Below are 20,342 nucleotides of genomic sequence, written 5' to 3' on the forward strand. Positions count from 1 at the left end.
TTAACTTTATCTCATCTCTTTTTAATTTTTGTTTTGTGTATGTTTTATAACACACTTATTAGTACAGCAATACCTATATATAATGAGATACATGAGAATACATTACAGACTTTCCTGTTTTATCAGCCATAAAATGATACCACCATAGCTTTTTCTTATCTGCAGCCTTCATAAAATCATGAGTCTACTGACACAGAAAACAACAATGGGTTAATATTATCTTTAGACATCTATTTAATGACTTATAACATTTTAGTCATATATATATTTCTCAATTTTTTCAACAGGAAAAAAATAAATTGTCTAAAAACAATAATTAGAGATGTTAAGTATAGTAGAATGGAACAAAACCTGAACAAATACATTTAAAATTGATTCAGTAAAGCAAAAGTTTATCACAAATGCATCACTTCTGCCATGATAATTAAAAGATGACACAACAGACACAGTTGCCAAAATTAATTTTGTGTCAATGTTTTCTAACTAGTGTCTTGGCTGACTGTTTTGAAAACTGTTTAGAGTTCCAGGATGTTGTTTCACAATTACAAATTAAAAATCTACTTCTGAAAAATACATCCATAAATCTGTAGTAAACAGGTTACTGTGAAGTAAGTCATACAATCATTGGTTGAACCTATCCTCAAATCAATGATTTAAAACATATAAAATGTGCAGTAATAATTGTGAACCACTCCCATCTTGGGACATTCGTTACGGCCTGTACAAATTTAGATCCATCAACAATTATTGTAGTAACCTAATAAAGATGCCAGTGAATAAAATAATCAGAAATCTACAGTGTCAGTGTCACATTATTTTCCATTTAACACACTCAAGGTTGTAAAATTGATGGAACATAGCAGGAAAAATCAGTATTGCTACTGCTTGTGCCCTTCTCTCACGTGACCATTAACTTAGAGCATTGTCCTGTAACCGCACTTCAACACTTTTTATCAACTCAAAATCCAAATCTGAAACATTATGGTAAAATTCTGGGCTATGTCTTTTACTCACAAGTAAAAAGACAGGTTTGTTTGTTTGTTTTAAGGGTAAGATGAACTTTTTTCATGGGAAAAAAAAATTCTTAGCACCATTAACTGCAGTAATTAACATACTATTTAAATTTCAGTACCAGGGAATACAGGTGGTACTTCATCTTACTTATTGTCGGAGATACATAATCCATAAGAGAACATACATTAACATACATACATACATTTGAAAAGAAACATGATTAGGAGTAAGCTGCAATGCTTTTCTTATCACTCTTTACTGAAAAACATATCAAAATATAAAAGTAGAGACTACTACTCTTCCTTTTACTATCCTTAGGTTGGCATGTATTGACCACAGTCACAGAAGTCTCTTTTCACTTAAAACTATGCAGAGCTTCTCATGAAGAAAAAGCAAGATAAAGAACTAAAAAGAAAGATAATTGAGGGAGACAAAGAAGGTCATTGAAGTCAACTGAATTTAGACTTATTTTGACATTTGAGAAACTTAAAGGCAACATAAGTCACCTTGAAAATGTCAAAGTGGGGAAAAAAATGCTTAATTTACTTTTTGCAACCATCTACCAGAAGATTGTGAAGGTTAGGTGAAGATGCTGTAAATCAAGTTATTAAATAGTTGTTAGAGACCATACTGATATTATCAACTCTACAAAAGACTAATAAATAGCTGTTTTTTCCTCTACAGGTTTACAGAATCTGACAGTATATAAGAAGCAGAATCTCCACTAAATGATGAAATGAAAAAGATCAGTCAAGATAACCACGGGAACTTCAAGAAAACTCCCTATCTTTATATTTCATTTTGGTATCTTGAACAGCATCAACCAAAATGATTTCAAGCTTCTTCTTGAGAAGGTATAGATGCTCATTTTAAAACAGATTTTATCACAAGTTGTATACAATTCTATCATCTGTCCTGGGGTAAATATGATCTTCCATATACCACATAAGGGTCCAGTGCAGGGGATGTAAATAAACATGTCACCTTTCCACACTGCATACTCTTGTTGACTTGTGAATCATTCAATTTTAAGTAGATGCAGATACCAGTTCCTTGCTGAATTACTGCCATTATTTTGGGAATTTTATTTTGTGAATATTATCAATGCTTCTAAAGCCTCAAAGCCAGTGTTTCATTAATGACTTGACTTGATTCTACTGTGTAGAACAGAAGCTAGTGCAACCCCAGCTGACGTGCTGGTACTAAATGCTCCAGTTCCAGAAGATGTGGTCAGGTCACATCATACACTGCATTTGCTAAAAGGTAAGGAGGTCTTCTTGCTCCCTGCTTCTGCTCATGTACTGCTCTGGCATGCTTTGTCCTGGCTCTAATGGTCACTGAACCTTCAACAGGGATGACTGAGTTTATTACAATGGGAATAGTCTATACTGGCACAAAAAAAACAAACAAACAAAAACAAAAAAAAAACCACAGATAGCCATACATGGTTAAGAATGAGAAAAAAATGGTTACAGAGGGGTCCAATGATGAGAAGACAAAAAAAAAGGGGGGGGGTAAGGAGTAAATGCCACCAATGGGAGTGATAAGGAAGCAAGAATTTAGCGTTTCGTCTGCAATAAGAAATTAAACAGCTCAGCTAAATGTGAAACTATAGTCTGACCCACTAACTCCTGATCTAGTGGAGGGTATCTCTGCCCATGGCAGTGGGGTTAGAACTACACAACCTTTAAGGTCCCTTCCAAGCCAAACCATTCTATGATTCTAACTCATGATTATTTTGGATTTGAGTATGCGAGCTGTAATCACACTTCTGGATATAGTGCAGTGATATCCAGGCTAACTGATCAATGGCTCCCCTATCTCCCCCCCTGCTACACACACACTTTTGATTAGAAAACATACTGAATAACCTGGGGAAAAAAAATCATTACATAAAACAAATTAAATATAATAGGAAATGTTCTCAAAGTCAGGTCTTCAGAATAGTTTATATTTTAAACAGAAAATATAGATGAACATCCTGTTTTGTTATTGCATACAATATAGAATTGAATTTTTACAATTCTCTCCTAAATGGAGAAACATTTCCTTTCTGCTGATGAATAAAACCTCCCAGAAGTACAGAGAAAGAAATTGAAACTTAATTTGTTTTCATTCACCAAGTGCAAGTGTGAAAAGATAATTTGTCATTTCTTGTTTTAGAAAATTATGTTGATATGTTTATGGGCATAGTGGCTACATAAAAACTATGGTATGGCATATATAAATGACAAAACAGGAAATTGAACGCCACTTTCTTGACTGAGATCTCTGACTTAATATCTTATGTTTTTCTTTTTCTCATGTTTATTATCCCAAACATATTTATGCATATCAGCAGATTTCCTTTTGGCTACATCTGAAAAACAGCTGTGTATCTTAATACCCAAAAGTACAGAGAACTGATCTTGGACCTAACAGCTAAGGACAAGCCAAAGATTAAGGATAACGAGTTTTCTGAAGCAGCTAGTACAACTCATTCAAATTGTCGTAACTGGGAAAACTGAGGAAGGCTATCAGCTGCGACATGGAAAGTTTTTCTAGCAAAGGACACTTGTTACTTGAGCTGAACAATTGTTTGGAGCTTAGAAGTGTATTTTTAAGCAGTCCATTTGAAGATCAGAGTGAAACAAGCCCTGCAATGTTTTCAGCAAAGGACAGCAGGAAAAATAGAAGGCTGAAAGGTGCTAGTCCTTAACATTTTTTCCCTACCTATCTCAGGAAAAAAGGGATCTTTCAGCTGCTTGGGCATGTTAATAAACAGGCAACAGTAAAGCATGCAACAAAAGTTAGCTTTGTGGGATTCAGTCCTTGATAAATACCATATGCAAGCTTTTAATTCTACCTGGTTTCCCTATGTATCACTAAGACCCAAAGATCTTCTAACAAAACACTTCAAACAAACATATGCACACAGAGGCCACTGTGTCCCATCACAATACAGACAACTTCCAAAAATTCACATTAGTTCCTACTAATTAGATAGCTATTAGCAACTGCAGTTAATACAACAAGCAGCTATGTTAACTATCTGTCAACTTGTGCTTTAGAGAAAGAAACTGTAATTGTTTATCCCATTCTCCCACCACTGCATAATTTCTACAGATAGACAGATATTCGATTAACGTTTAGCAAAGAAGTGGTAAACAGTTCATCACAATCCCACAAAAAAGCCAATATAAAAGGGAGAACACTGTATAACCCACACACCTAATTCTTGTATTTATTTACAACATAGTTACATTATGTCTATTAAATCCCTCCAAAATGCTGGAATGAACTGAATTTTGCAAACCTGATAAAATGTTTGATATGATTTTATGATAAAGGCCTCTTAAAACACACTTTGTAAAGTATATTGACAAACAGAAACCTAGAAAGTGACTTTAATAGCGGGGGCATCATCCCCTAGATTAGGGATGAATTCTCAACAGTATCAGGAAAGGAGAGAAACACCAAGCAAATATTAAGTGTTCTCCACTGGGTATCTCCTTAAAGCGTGCAACTTATTACACATACATTAAAATACGCATTTACCTGCTCTTGCCAACTGAGAACTTTCTACAGGAAGTTAGTCTCTGAAAATATGCACTCAGTGTTGAAAAGTCATACTATTTTCATACCCCTTAGCAATCTTAATAAACTGCTAAATTTGTCTTTCCTCATGTTTTTTATGTTGTATGAGATAAAATACAATAACAACATATTAAAGATCCTGAGCCTAAAAGTAAAGGTTTACAATAATGTTTTGCACTGTGATTCTATTATTTCAACAACTGGACAATTTACATAAGTTAAAATGATATGTTTACAACCAGAACTTGAGTGAAGATCAAAGCTTTACTGTGTAGTTTATAAAGTGAGCAATGAAGGTCACTTCATTAGTATACGCTTTTCAGAAAACTAGTAAAATTTTCATTAGCTAGAACAGATTAGCTAACTCCAAATCAAAAGGATCCGAACACATGGGGTAAGAAGCATGCATATAGAGGGCAAAGCTAATGACAGTTCAGTAAGGTGTTATATGTCCATAGCTTTTACAGAAATATTTACTTGTCTCCAATACCGTTTGTATTTATTTGTGAAGTCTTTAGTAATGCATTAGGAAATGATCCAGCTCTCTGAAAAAGAGCATTTAAAAATCACATTGCTGTGGGTATTGAACACCATATAGAATTCTGCTAATAGCTGCCCAAATGGTATCTGTAATTTTGACATCCTAATTTAAAAGGGAGAGCACGTTGCAGTCAATAGCTGTGTCAGCCAACTGCAGATCAACATTCTGTTCCTAGAACAGCTCTGCTAGTGAGTTTATTTCAGACTTGTAATTCAAACTTCTATGAGTTATGAAACTTAAGAAAAAATATGGTTCTAAACTTTTTCAGAAAACAAGAAAATAAACAAAACAAAGTAGGCTTTGCTCTTCAGAAACAGTATTATGCCTCTTACCCAAGAGACTGTATCCTTTTCTGTGGATTCCTAGCATAATTTCATGTTGATGTGACATTACATTTTTGCTGCCAGCATACTTATTCCAAAATGTCTTTTATGCAACATAAGGAACAGATATTTTTTTCTGTATGACACAACAAACAATGAAAATAAGATACAAATCATGATAGACAACTTTTAGTTTCAAAATAATCTTGGAATTTAATCATGCTATATTTTTCTGACTATATCAAGTTTTCTGACAGCCTCTTTTCCAGCCCTGTTCTTTACTCATAGCATAATTTCTCAGTGCAGCACATAACCGGGCTTCTCCTGAACACATTTGACCCTCAAAGTTCATTTCTCCTCATTTCTTCCAAAGAACTAACTTTATCTATTACTGAGATTTTTCCCACTGAATAACAACTATTTTATATTGTAAATGTCTGTCTTATAGCTGTCTTTATGTGTATTTTATCAAACTTAGGCTGAAGGACAACAGTATCAGAACCTCTTCTGGAACAAAACCTGCTTCTGTCAGGTCTCCTTTGCTATGCTGAGAAAGTGCAAAGATGACTTTAAAGCCAGCTACTTAATTGAAGAAAACAAATATTTTCTTCTACAGGCCTCAGAATAAGAGCAAGGCTCATGAAAAAGAATAATGTGAGATATGCAACTTGAAGCCCATCGACACATGCACTACACCACAAGAGTACAGAACATATGCAACCAGGTTTAATGTATGAAAAACCTGATACAGCTTTGTCTCGACTCAGTGACTTAGAATTGTACAGTCATATCAGTGATTCAGATTAAGTAAGAAGCTACACAACTTTTGATGACCACATATTTCTTATGCAGCTCAGTAAACATGCCCCAGTTACAGCTAGTAACGGTGTCTGTGAACTGACCATAATTGGTGGCCTTTCTTCTAAACCCAGGTGCAGCATGAGTGGTTCCTGGATCTGTCCAGTACCATAATAGTACAACTCACGTAAATTTGATTAATAGAAGCCAGCAAATCAAAGTGCACTGTTTGATTCCTAAATTAATCAATAAAAAGAAAACAAAAGGAGTAAGTTTCAAAAACTAGACAAGTAGCAGAAAATAAAATGTGCACCAAATTATACCTTACTTCCATATAGTACATTTTGAAGAAATATGAAACTACAAATTTGTGAAGTAAAAATATTTGTGAAGTAAATTTGTGAAGTAAAAATATTTCACATCAACATATATCAGGTCAGCGTATGAAAAATTTATAACCATGTTACTGAATGAGCTGTACAGACATACCATTGATTCTCAATCACAGTGAGGATGAAAAATTTTCATCATTATACAATAATAATAGTAGTTTTATTGTAAATGATTCTATAGAAATCATAATTTCCTTCCATACAACAAGCATAATACGTTGATTACAGCAAGACTACATAAGAATTATTTTTATTTAATCAAGATATTTTAGAAAGCGGAATCCAAAATGTTTTAAGATCAGATCAGAATAAGCATTCATGTTGCACTGTAAACATACTGAATTTAAAAACATGGTCATTCTCCTCACAATGAAAACATCTATTATGTCAGAAGTCAGTTTGAAGATGTTATGCTATATACGCACTATATATGAAATCCATATATAAGGAAGGATAGAAAAATTTGGTAAACTATTTGGTAAAACTATTTCAAATTTGAAAGTTAGAAATAGCCCAAGCTTAAAGATCAGGTCTTAATCCTATGCTGTTGTTTATTTTCTAGCAGCACATTTCACTGTAATACATACAACATCCACAGTACCTCATTAAACCAGTTCTGTGTGCGTAAATCTCATTGTGCAACAACGAAGAATTGAAAAATATAGCATCTCCAGCTTTTAAGTAGAAAAAGCACACACATAAAATATTTATATTCCACTCTTACTTAAGAAGCTGCTTTAATAATAAAATATAACCCAGCATAATCCCTTTAATGCTCTTGAAATGCATCAACTCAACAGCCTTGGAAAAGGAAGTCCCTTCTTAGTCCAAAACAGACGATGTGAAGCTACACAATGCAAACTTCCTCCAAGTTCCATCACACATCTCATGCCTTGACAGAAGCAAAATAAGTTCAGAATCTAAAGAAACTAAGCCCTTTGTCAATTTAAACAGGTTCCTTGTAAAAGTAGCAATTAGTAATATTCCTTTAGAAGTGAATAGGGAAACCATGGATCACCAAAAAAGCTAAGATCATGACAGAACCCACTTCCTTCCTTAGCCTGATTTGGACAAGAATTAAATGACTTGAAAGACGATAAGACTTTGGTCAAAGACTACCCTCTGACAGCTGGAATTGCTAATCCCACTACATCTCTCCTAGCTATGCATTTGCTAATGTATCCTTAGATGTGTTCAAGGAAAAATAGAAGGATAGAGACCTACATGAAGCTACTCAGTTTAACATTTCTTCATGCAATTAAATGCCTGTGTTGATTGACAGAATCAGACTGATACAGCAATTCAGTAATGGAGTCCACATTTTCTGAAATAAATTACCTACTTTATTTTTTCTAGTGTAAACTAAGCATTAAATTTACTTCAATGCTTTATAAGCAAAAAAAAAAAGTACAGTTAGATTTTTTCCTTCAAAATTCTTTGAACCTTGGAATTAGTCTTTCAGACTATTTTCAGTTCTAAACAATCTCTGGACAGAAGAAATTTATAAGGAATGAGATTCTAAAGGGGGCAAAAAGCCAGACACAAGAAAACTCTTTAAACTGATGTCATATTTCAGCATGGATTAAATATTTACAAATGTCTCAAAAGATAAAGAAAGTCAATCTAAGAAAACAAGAAAGACATGAAAAAATATATAAATATATTACGTATGATATATTTATTTAAAATTATGCTTTTCTATTGAATTCTATTCAAAATAAGAAGCATGATCTTTGGATCTTAGGTTTTCACCTTTATTTGATACTACTTCAGACATCCAACATAAAAAGGACATGGACCTGTTGGAGCAAGTCCATAGGAGGGCCATGAAGAAGATCCAAGGGCTGGAGCACCTCTCCTATGAAGAGAGGCTAAGAGAGTTTGAGTTACCTTATAGTAGCTTTCCAGTACCTAAAGGGGGCCTACAGGAAAGCTGGGGAAAGACAGCTTCAGGGAGCTTCAGCTATCAGGGAGTGTTGTGACATGACAAAGGCTAACAGTTCTAAACTAAAGGAGTTTAGATTAGATACTAGGAAGAAATTCTTCCTGGAACAGGTTTCCCAGAGAAGTTGTGGATGCCCCATTCATAGATGTGTTCAAGGCCAGGTTTGATGGGGTTTTGAGCAACCTGGTCTAGTGGAAGTTTATTGGACAGGTGTATTACCTGTCCATGGCAGAGGAGCTGGAACTAAGTGATCTTTAAGGTCACCCAAGCCATTCTACGATTCCCTGATCTCACCACTAGGCCTTTGCTAAAATCTGTAAAGCATACTTTTATTGACAGCATCTTTAGAGTGTAGTATTTTGAGAGGTGGGTGCTTCCACTCAAGGCCTCCGAAAAACACTGCTGCTTGAGCCAAAAGCCACCATAATGCCTTCTCAAGAAGTGAACCAAAATTCAGCTTATTTGTTTTTTGCAAACTATATAGTTGATTGTGCATGCTACTGCCTTCTTGACATTGTTTCTTTTATCACTATTTTGACATAGGACATTCTGAACTCAACTTCCTTAAAAGTCACAGCATTTCTTAACCAGAGAGCCAAATGGGAGCCAAAATATGATGAAGAAGAAAGTGTTTGAAGGGCATAATAACAATAACTGAACAACAAGTGCTACTGCTCTTGATAGCACACATTGCTACCGAGGGACAAAAGTTTGGGAAGAAGAGAAAGTTTCTATTACACGTTTTAAAACAGTAACATCTTCAGTTTCTGATTCTGAAATTATTTTTTAAAAATGGTCATTTTATAATCTTTGCATTATATGCAAGATTGTGTTAATTTTCCTTTCAGCTCTTCTCTAATTAAAAAGATGCTCCATGAATTCCAAGTGTATTACAGTAAAATAAAATGCTTTCATTAGGGTCTATTGTTTGATATAGTATCTTGCAAGATGGCATACTCTCTAGTCATTTTACTTTGCAAATGGAAACATTTCTCCTTAAGTACACCATTTAACCATTCTTTTCAGAAAATGCTATTCTTAGAGCTTCAGAACAATCAAGAAAGTAGCATTTTATGGGCAAAAAGTTTGATTAACATCAGAGAAACTTTTTATTTGGGCTGCTGAATTATGTGCAGCATATGTTGATGAAGTATGTACGTATGAATGAAGAGCATATATCTTTCAAAGAGTGCATTTTCTTGGGCTTGTACTTCTTTTATCTTTCTGTATCTGAATTTACTAGCCATGCTTAAAACAAACATCAAAATCATATAATTGTGAAATAATGATTAACATGATGAATAATTTTTAATTTTAAATGTTTTCTGTCGAACAGAGATTAAGATACCGGTAGTATATAATGTTGCCCAAAGCTGCTGGTCAAATACCAGAAAATGAGGACTGCAATATAAAAATTTTTATTTAAATAAATAAAATCCTCTTAAGTAGAAAGATGGTCTAGAATTAATAAATTAGACTGAGAAATAGGATACACAGCTTTATCCTCAGTTCTCCTTTCTTTTTATTACATAACCGGGAACAAGCACATTATCTTTACGACTCAGATGTTGTACCGGTCCAGCAAGAAAACAGTATCATACAGCAACAATGTGTTAAATAACAGAGTTTAATAATCAGCAAACAGACTTCTTTATAATATAGGCAAAAGTATGCAAATCATGTACAAGACTATGTTATCGCTTAATATTAATGGCGATAACACACCCAGACAAGAAAAACGCTGTGACTCTTGGTCCCCCAGTAAAAAACAGAAGGTTCAAATATAAGTGCCCATTACTACAAGTGGATTTTAAATGAATAACTGAGACACACTATTTCAAAAGAAACACTTTATAGATTTTTGTTCAAATCATTGATAGTATATGAACTATACAGTTAGTTTGTTTCCCTTGCTTGGCTCAAAAGACAAAATCCTTAAAATTGCTTTTAATTCAAGTTTTAAATGCTTTAAAGATTTTGTAAAGTACAGTTCCCATTTTGTAAAAACTCAAACAAAGGAGACTCAGTCAAAACAGTAAAGGAAACAAAAGCCGAATTTCAGATACAGCTCACTATTACCTTGAAGTTACTAATCAGAGTTCATTAAATTGATTAGAATATAGCACTTTATCATATTTAAACCATTAGATGGAAAACAATGCAAACCACTTAATTAAACACTTGTATTATATTAAAAAAACACAGCAGCTTGTTTTCCCTTTTACAAGGATTCACTTATAATGTCTATTCTGTAATCAAAACTATTTTGTTGTTTACAGTCAACATTAAGAGAAGGTTTTACTGGTGTCTAAAGCTCTTCTCAAAGAATTTTCTTGGTACTGAAATAGAACTGAAACTTCAGTTCTCTGAACACAATATCATTAATACTAACTCTAGGAAATAAAGGGTTTTAAATAGCATGTCATCTGAAAACAAAAGCTGTTGAACTTATCAATGAACTACACTGAACTACAGGAGTTTTGTTATATTAAAACTCGTACGTGCTCTGCAAGTTTCTTTTCATTTCTGCTCAAATTTCCAACATGATTCACCTGTCTTTTAGATGAAAATGACTTGACTATGGCAATAGGTGGGAGGACCACAGAACCCTTGGTTCAGATTCATTTCCTGTAAGACAGTGTATTATTTAATTAAAACAAGCATCTTATCGTATATCAGTTTCCTGGGAATGTTATTTCTACCTAATGAAGACTGAGTGACATATAGCATATTTCTGTTATGTAACTTTCAGGAAATTATTCAAGACAAGTTTGAAAGCACCTATATTTCTTTTTTAATAGTTGTAAATCAATGATACTTGTTATATTATTTCTTCAGTACTGAAGAGTATGACCTGAAAACCTGATGAAGCCTTCCAGAATAACACGATTTCTAATCAAGCTGTACAGCTGCTTACAAGATTCTCTTTTTCATGTAGTGTTAAAGCAGCATTACTGTATCCCTGTGATGATACACACTCTTATGCCATCAATTCAACAGCTGGAGGGGTAAAAAACACAATATAGCAGTTCTTACAACACCAGCTCTTTAGCCTGGTTTAAAGAAAGAATAATTCAAAACAGGAAAAAGAGAGGATTAAATAATATATTCTACCTATTTAATATGCATTAAATCCACATTCCCCATGTTACTTTTGTTAATTTTGATTTAGGTTCCAGTATATATAAGTAAAATTAAGAGGTAAAACTAATGATTTTAGCGTCTTAATGTCCATTACAAACTCAGCAATTTAATATTTAAAGGACACATCATGCTTCTTAAACTATAAATCTGTACATGAGTTTCAAACAAGCATTTAAAGTATGTGATTGAGAAATAAAAAATCAAAAGAAGTCTTAAAACATCTCAGCTACAGTTTGATCCCATGTCTTACCTTCACTTTTTCACAATGGCAGCCATATTTTTATGATTGCATAAAAACATAATGGCAAATAAAAACAGTTGCATAAAATATTAAATAGTTAGAGCAGTGGATATCCAGACTGTTATTTCCAGATTTTCAATACAAAGAAACACAGAATAAGATTTCCAAATGATTTAGGTTTACTTCCATTCCTCTAAGACTCTGAATGCAGGTTCATTTTGGCAAAGTTTAAAATAACTTAGAAGTCCTCCCTCCTCCTTCCCCCATCACATTAAAAAAACCAAACATTACTTAAAGGGCAAGAACACTATTAAGAAGAAATTAATTATTTGAATAGTAATTGTATTTCAACTTAATGCATTTTCAAGCTCACCATAAAAAATATGGAGAGTTTCTCTGAAACCCTTCTGATTCTTTCCTTTATGAATGCTTAGAAAGACTTTTCTTTACTGGATGGTACCATTCACTAGTCGATAAGGAATGACATTAAAACACTATGTGATGTTTCTTGTTGCCACAGAAAAAATTGTGTTGTCATACAAGGACAATATGAGATAACAAGGAAAAAAATAAAACTAACGGGAAAGAAACAAGGCTGAAAACAAGGTTAAAAGGTAAATAAACAGTATATGCACTTCTCTATTCAGAAACAGTGGTTCATAAGAGAAAGATTTTGCAGTATTTTTATTTTCACTGATATTCTACTATTTTCTACTTTTACTTTTCTCAGCTTAAGCAACAGAGATTGTTCATTGTCAATATATTTGCACTGAATGGACTGCATGCATACAGTCTATATTTTGAATTGCTTATACTTTCTGCTTTAGTGTTCCACGTTTAAACAGAAATTAGACTTACTGGCTTCAAAAAGACAATAATAATAATTTGAAGGACAAAATTTTGTCCAAGCAAAGTTTTATCTAAGAATCTGCTTTAAGATAATAGCCTCTTTGAATCTCCATCTTCCACTGCAATTAAATCAAAAATCATCCTGGCTGGACATAAATAAATAAATGTAATCCCAAAACATTAAAATGGATGCTTTGCTTCAGAGACCATTTAAATTATTCAAAATCATTGTAAATATAACTTGATCTTCACAGATGATGAAACTAGTAGCTAACTGTATGATTAACACAGATGACATTGCCACTTACAAGCAGCCAAAAGTGTAAGAGTCTCTTCTGAAATTCTAATTTCCATGCTCAAATCTAAGACAATGCGTAGAAAAAATAATTCTTGTGACTCTGGATTATAGTGAATGTAATTAGAATGAGAACAGAATGAATAGTTAACATAAAGCATAAATGCATAAATCATAACACCTGACTTGCCTGGTATAGTTTTATGCATGTGACAAAACCATGCAACATAAATCTATCCTAATTCAGGACTACAATCATCATACTTCTTAGGCCTTACTTAATAAGTATAATTTGGATCAGAACAATTCTAAAAATGCAGTACTTTAGATGTGAATATAGACTGTACATGCTAAAAAGTCATACAGAATATGCCTGACATCACCTGGGACATTACATAAAGTGTTTGCATTACATAAAGAGTGTTTGCAGAATATTTATACTACGTCTTTGTGATAAATTGCATCAGTATAAGGTCTGCGTATTAGAGCAATTCACCAGCTCTACTTACATCACTATTGCTTCACTAACTTTACTTTATAAAAAAATAGACAGAGCCTTGCCAACCATATCAGGCCTCATTTTGCTAAACAAAGTCTCTTTGTTGACCATACATGTCTTTATTGAGTAACAGTGTATTATCCTGAAACAAAAGAGTTATGCAAACAGAATAACAATTTTCTTTTTCCTATGCCATATCTAACTTCTATATATTTCATTACATTCCAAGATTGATTTTCTTGGAAGGATTGTGTTCCAAAATTTCTTTATATCATTTATATCTATTCATACCTTTCCTCTCTGTACTCATTCCCATAGTATACATGAGCCTTAGTGTAACACGATAATAGTATTGTTGTATGGAAGAGGTTACATATTTATTTGTGTAATATCTGTTACTTAAAATCACATACTCTTAACACTTTTAAATAAACAGTTATGCCAACATTACATTACCTGTAACATTTTAAAGGGAATTAGGCAATAACAGAAAAGGATCACTGCAGCTTAATGTTGCTTTTTCTTTTAATCAGCAACTTGAACAACACTATGCATACAGGATTAGCTGTCAAGAGACTAAATTTGAGATTATAAATACTCCAGCACACTGACAAATATGGATAAAGTTAGTGAAAGCTCACAAAGCAAAGATGGCAAGATCACAAAAGAAGAGAGAAAGCTATCCATCTGAGCTAAGGCTAGCAAAATACATTGCTAAAAACATTCATAATCAGAAATTAAGAATTTCAGACAAACAAAATGAGAATAAATTACAATCGTGTATACATAAATAATAGTTTAGAAGGAATGAATGAAGATGGTGAAAGATTTAAGGAGTTTGGGTATGTTTTCCAAGGATGATAATGTTCTGCCCTTGATGAACACATAAAACTAATACATTCTTTTGACTAAACCAACCAGTAACTGAAGCAGATCTAAGTCTGTAAAACCAATGGATGCTCCAAGGCTCAAATATCAGCTCTAACCAATTTGGTATGTTAAGCTTTTCACACTACCTAAACTAGTTAGATCATATAAATTTGGGTAAACAAAATAAATTTGGGTAAAATAAGTTTTGGGTGTGATTCATGAAGACAGCATTTTTCCTACCTACAAACATTTCTCTGTTATAACAATAAGATCCCTGTAGCTTGAACTAATTTTGAAATACAGTTGTAAGAACACCTCCCCATACTCAGTCATCCCACAAGTCAAATGAAAGTTAGATAGGAAAACAGAATTTATATATTGTCTTTCCTCAGACATTTTCAACTTTGTTAAAATACTGAATACCTAGTGCAATGCTCTTAAAAATGAATTTGAACTGAGTTTGAACTCCTAATCAATAAGAGAAAACTAAGAAAATTTAATTTCTGTCCAATTATTCATTTATTCATAGAAATCATGTTAAGTGGGATGCTAGATAAATAACTTTAGTTAACTGTATCCAAACGGCAAACCCACTAACTTGAAAACAGTATGCATATCACCTTCAGTTCTTAGGTATTCAGAAATATTGCTGGTCCTCTGAATTTCTCAGCTCTCCAAGATGGTATGATCATCAAGACAGGAGGACAACCAAAGCCAATCTCAATACATCACCACAGAGCTATGGAACTTAGGATACTCAGCAAACACTCTTGAGATTCTATACTACATTATTGTATTTTCCTTCATTTACTATTTTCCTTTTCAGGAACCTTGCTTTTATTTGTCAGGATTATAATATTTTGACGGTCAGTTTAAATAATAACGCTTCTACAGAATCATGGAATGGTTTGGATTGGAAGGGAGCTTAAAGATCATCAAGTTCCAATCCCCCCTGCCATGGGCAGGGACACCTTCCACTAGAACAGGTTGCTCACCATGACCCAGCAATGTGCACTTGCAGCCCAGAAAGCCAACCATACCCTGGGCTGCATCAAAAGAAGTGTGGCCAGCAGGTCAAGGGAGGGGATTCTCCCCCTCTCTTGTGAGACCCCCCCGGAATACTGTATTCAGCTCTGGGGTCCCCAGCACAACAAGGACACAGAAGTATTAGAACGAGTCCAGAGGAGAGCCAAGAGAACAATCGAAGGGCCAACGCACCTCTCCTATGAGGACAGGCTGAGGGAGTTGGGGTGGTTCAGCCTGGAGAAGAGAAAGCTGCAGGGAGACTTCATTGCAGCCTTCCGGTACCTAAAGAGGGCCACCAAAAGCCTAAAATCAAGAAAGCTCCTAGGTATTTGCATATGCTTCAGTGAAGAAAGGAAAAGGCAAAAGACTATTTATTTAAAATAATTTTAAGAGACTTATTAAAGTTCATAAAACTTCCTGAATCATGTTTGTCAATAAAGCAGTTTAAATAATCATCCTACCTACTGTATGTCCACAATAAATCTCTTTTTATTTCCCATGAAATCAAACACAAACAAGCTGTAATATAAGATCCATAGAACGAAACAACAAATTATTTTTTCAGGTACACAATTTGTCTTGTTTTTATAATTTTTTATTTAAATTCATGAAGTATTTTTTGACTACATTAAGTACTCAGACAAGTGTTTTGTGTTACGCTGTTAGTAGAGGCATTCAGCCACATCCATGGATATTCACAGAGTTGGTCTTGTAAACTTTTCATCTAAAATTGAAATCATTCCAAATGCAGAAGAGAATAGTTTTAGCCATTTGCACAAAATATGACTGAAAATCCATTTTATTAAGAGGTACTGTCAACTATACTTTGGTATCCAAAATGAAAAGAGTGGGGTGGCTTTCTTAACAATTAGAGAAAATCCATTCTGCCTTCATTTGCTTTATTCCTGCATCTGGGATTTACCCATGTCACCACTGATTGTCTTTATGTTCTGTAAGAATGATTTCATCCATTATTTTATCTTCAAGCAACAAAAGTCAAACAACATCCTGTCTCCTTCATTTGGATTCTCTATCACTGTTGCATTGTTTTCTCCTTTCAGCTTAACATCTTTTCTATGCTATTAGTAGTGTTCTCCTTTTCCTTTGGGAAAATAGCTTTTCCAATTTTCTTTTCCAAGTCACTTATACATTAAACTATTAACAAGTTTACATTCTATTAGTTGCATCACAGTTAAAAACTGGGCTTTTATGTAAGAGTATTTGCCATTTAAATAGCCATAATTTGTCCTGGAACATTATATAAAGGGGAAGAAAATTATAAACATTTAAATTCATCACTTTATGAATAAATTCAAAATTGGTATAAATAATGGTACAAAGAAATTATAAATTTAACTTCCTTCTTTGGCACCAGGTAAAAGCAATTAAGCGATCCCATGATCCACTTTCTCTGTGTATCAACAAAGCCAACGAATTTTCTAAGGCTTCAAGTTTTATCATCATATTCCTTACTCTCTATACTAAGCTAACTGATGAAGAAAAGTGAGTACACAGAGATCTATAAAACAGTATTAAATAACCCCTTCACTAACTACCCATCTGTCCCTCAGAGTAGCACGTTCATTAATCTAATTTATAGTTCTTATATTTAATTATTTCCTACACGGTCCCACATAGGAAGGGAAGGCTATACAGGCTACGTACTATGGCATGCTATGTGTTCCGCTACAGTTATCAGCTAGTTGGTAACTACCAGCTGTCTTACCAAATGAAAGAAATACCAGGATGCTGGGCTTAGATTACCTGTAGTAAATCTCTGTCATTTTATTTCCATGTTTCTAATTATTCATTCTATAAAAGTTTGTTCTAAAGCCTTGAATACTATTAAGAGTGGAGGACCCACTGTTGGAAAGCCTGTGACACCACAGCATCTAAAGCTAAATAAATTCATTGCTACAAGGCAAAATTGTATCTTCATCTGCATCCATGAAACCTGTCGCCTATGAGACCTAATCAAATTAGAATGTGATTAATCAAATTTTCACTCATGAAGACTATGCTTAATTGTGTACATAATTAATTAGCTTTGTAGATGGAACTGCCTGCCTTCTTTCTCCAATCCTCCAACACTGTTTTTGCAGCATTATCCAAAAAACAAAACAAACACAAAATCAACATTTTAGAACTTAAAAAAAAAAATCATACACAACCTGGTTTCAAATTACATCTCAAGAAAACAAGTGTAATGAATTAATAAAGTGCTTGGTATGTACCTGCAAACCAACCTACATATTCTTGACCATTTTGCTATAAACAAAATTACCAAACTTATAACACTCCATCACTAATTTAAGTAAGAAATTTTTTAAAAATCTTTTAGGAATACTTCTAAGTGAAGACTGCGAGGGGTATGTTTTGGGAAAATCTATCAATAGTAGTCAAAGCTAGTTAGTTCATCTGATCTCTCCTCAATTCAGACTTGATTAGCAGTTTCTGGATCATCAACACCCTTTCAGCTCGACCACAGTATTGGCAATGCTTTGCAAGAGTAGAAGTTATAACTATAGCAACGTATGTGGCTACTTAAAACTGAAGCTTTTGATTGTTGCTCCAAGTATGTCAGCTGGTATTCCTGGTTCCCAATACTTTTATCTTTGGTTGCTAACCTCAAATTGGCTGTAAAGCTAATGCTGGGCTGCAGGGTCTGCATCCTGTGACCTTTCAGAAAACTATTTCTTATACTGTATTTGTTGGAATTTTAAAGCATGTTTAGTGTTTTGTGTTACATAGGAAACTAATGACTATGTAACCGCATTTTAAAAAGTATTGCTTCCTTTTTCTTAGCTACTTATAACCAGCATGTTCCTATAGAAGTAAACAGAAAAAAACATTTTTTCTTAGAATTACAAAGATTGTCACGTCAAGTAATGTGCAAATGTACATGTAATTGTGCATATTTGTAGGGAACAAATTAATGCTTTTTATAAATAAAAGGCATAAGATTATATACTATCTTTTGTGCTCTGTGAATAGATTAATTTTCACCACTTTTTTCCATATAATATTTAGCCATAACTTTGCCTATAGCTTGAAATTAAAATGCAGGCTGAGGATTCTTGAGAAAGCCTGAACCAGATCAGATAAAATACAATTAAAAACTAAGTAAGTTTTGCTTTATTTTCCTATGCACTTAAATTAAAAATGGTGAATAAGGCCTCAGGGAGATCAGCTTAGCAGATAATTACTCACTATTAATATATCAGGGTCTTGGTGCTATCATTTTAATCAAATGAAGGATAAAAATAGAAATGTTCAAGCCTGAAAGATCAAAGCATGTTCTCTTTCAATGTTCTTTATAAGTGGAGGTAGAAAATCCTGACAGGATCTTACTGTTCTTGTAAAACAAATAATCTGTATTGTTCTACGAAATATTTACGATAACACTTTGCTTTTATTTGTTATTGCTAATGTTGTTTTGTTATTGTTTTACTTTTGTTACAATATTTCACAAAACATTTTTAATAATAAAGTCAGCCACCAGAAGCTATAACTAAACTTAAAAGCTTTCTCTCATCTAATCTGAGTCTACATCAAATCTAAATACAAAATGACTAACCAAACAATTAAAATATAGTACTTACTCTGTCTGACAATAATTGGCCCATAATTATCAGTACTGAGTCTTGAATGAAAGCCAGAACAAAGTTTTTAAAGAAAACATATGAAAAGAACACCTTATAGGTAACGTGTTCTGCTAAAACTGAGGGAATAGAATCAAATGAAAGATTTATTCAGGTATGAAATAGGTTTAGATCTTGAGATATTCAAATACTAGTCTAAAATATTGCACAAAACAGATGACAAGTCAGTCCTATTTATAGACTATATCAACTCATAAGGCATGTTAATAGTTCTCAAGGTTTATCTACATGATAACTTTCAGTAGAAGTACTTTATTCTCCTCCATAGGTCAGGTTAGCTCCAGCCATTTGTAGATGTCAAAATACAGTCTTCTCACCATGTAGCCCTTCATTTTTCAGGCTTAGTTAGATCCTCTATCAAAAATTTGTATGAAAGAGGTGGAACCAAAGAATCTACTTCAATATGGAAATTATGATGACTATAAAATCATTCATTTTAATCAGATCCAAAGCTTGTCTTACTCCATTTGACAACACAGAAGAAAGGATTGGAAAAAAATTCTTTGTACATACGATGGAAGCAAAAGAGAGTAACTGCACAGGACTATGAAGTGCTTTGGGCTCTCTCATTCTGACAGATAAAAGCAGCATTACCAGTGCTGCCTCAGAAGTTTCTGTAACTTCTCCCTAGGTCATGGAATGTCTCAGGCAGTACAACTGAAAAATAACTGCTGCATCCACTGCCTATGTTGCATTGTATTATTCAGCCTGTACTGGGTTGAAATGTAGTTGTTGACCAAAAAATAAAAGGCAAATGTAACAAATAGAAAACAAACAAAAAATAATTGTTTTTTTTGGTTATCACTAGCAAGTCACCAAATCAGAGTTTGCAATAATTAGTTGATAAAATACATCTGAATGCATAGGAATTATAACTATTATTTTTTAAAATCGTTCTTTCATTAACAAAAGGGAAGCAGCAACATACCTCTCTTCTCTCTGTGAACTTCTTCCAAAAGTCGTTCTTGCTTTTTTATCTGTTTAAAGAGAGACTGATGTTCAGACTCCTTCATCTGTGTAAAGTGCTTAAGCTGTTCTCGGCTCTGCAATAAGTAGCATCGCAGCTTTTTTTCCTTACTTTCTCTCTCCTTCACCTCCTCACACAGCCATTGAAGTTTAGTCTACATTAAAAAATTGGGACAATAAAAGAATTCTAATAAAAATATT

At 33.5% G+C, this 20,342-nt stretch overlaps 1 protein-coding gene across 12 annotated transcripts in view; it reads right to left on the bottom strand.

The window, feature by feature from the left end:
* The window catches only part of CEP128 (centrosomal protein 128), a 122,090-nt gene that overhangs the window by 40,148 nt on the left and 61,600 nt on the right, over positions 1 to 20,342 (bottom strand). For 8 of the 12 annotated variants that reach the window (XR_010831910.1, XM_048059734.2, XM_066998163.1 and 5 more), the window contains one exon: positions 20,104 to 20,296. Coding sequence is in view for 11 of the 12 variants with exons in the window: in XM_048059734.2 (XP_047915691.1) it covers positions 20,104 to 20,296 (193 nt within the window). In the remaining variant the exon portion in view is untranslated. The remainder of the gene's footprint in view (positions 1 to 20,103; positions 20,297 to 20,342) is intronic. The other 4 variants (XM_066998167.1, XM_066998166.1, XM_066998165.1 and 1 more) reach the window with 2 other exon arrangements.

Source organism: Anser cygnoides, chromosome 5 (genome assembly GCF_040182565.1).
Source record: "Anser cygnoides isolate HZ-2024a breed goose chromosome 5, Taihu_goose_T2T_genome, whole genome shotgun sequence".
Classification (NCBI taxonomy): domain Eukaryota; kingdom Metazoa; phylum Chordata; class Aves; order Anseriformes; family Anatidae; genus Anser; species Anser cygnoides.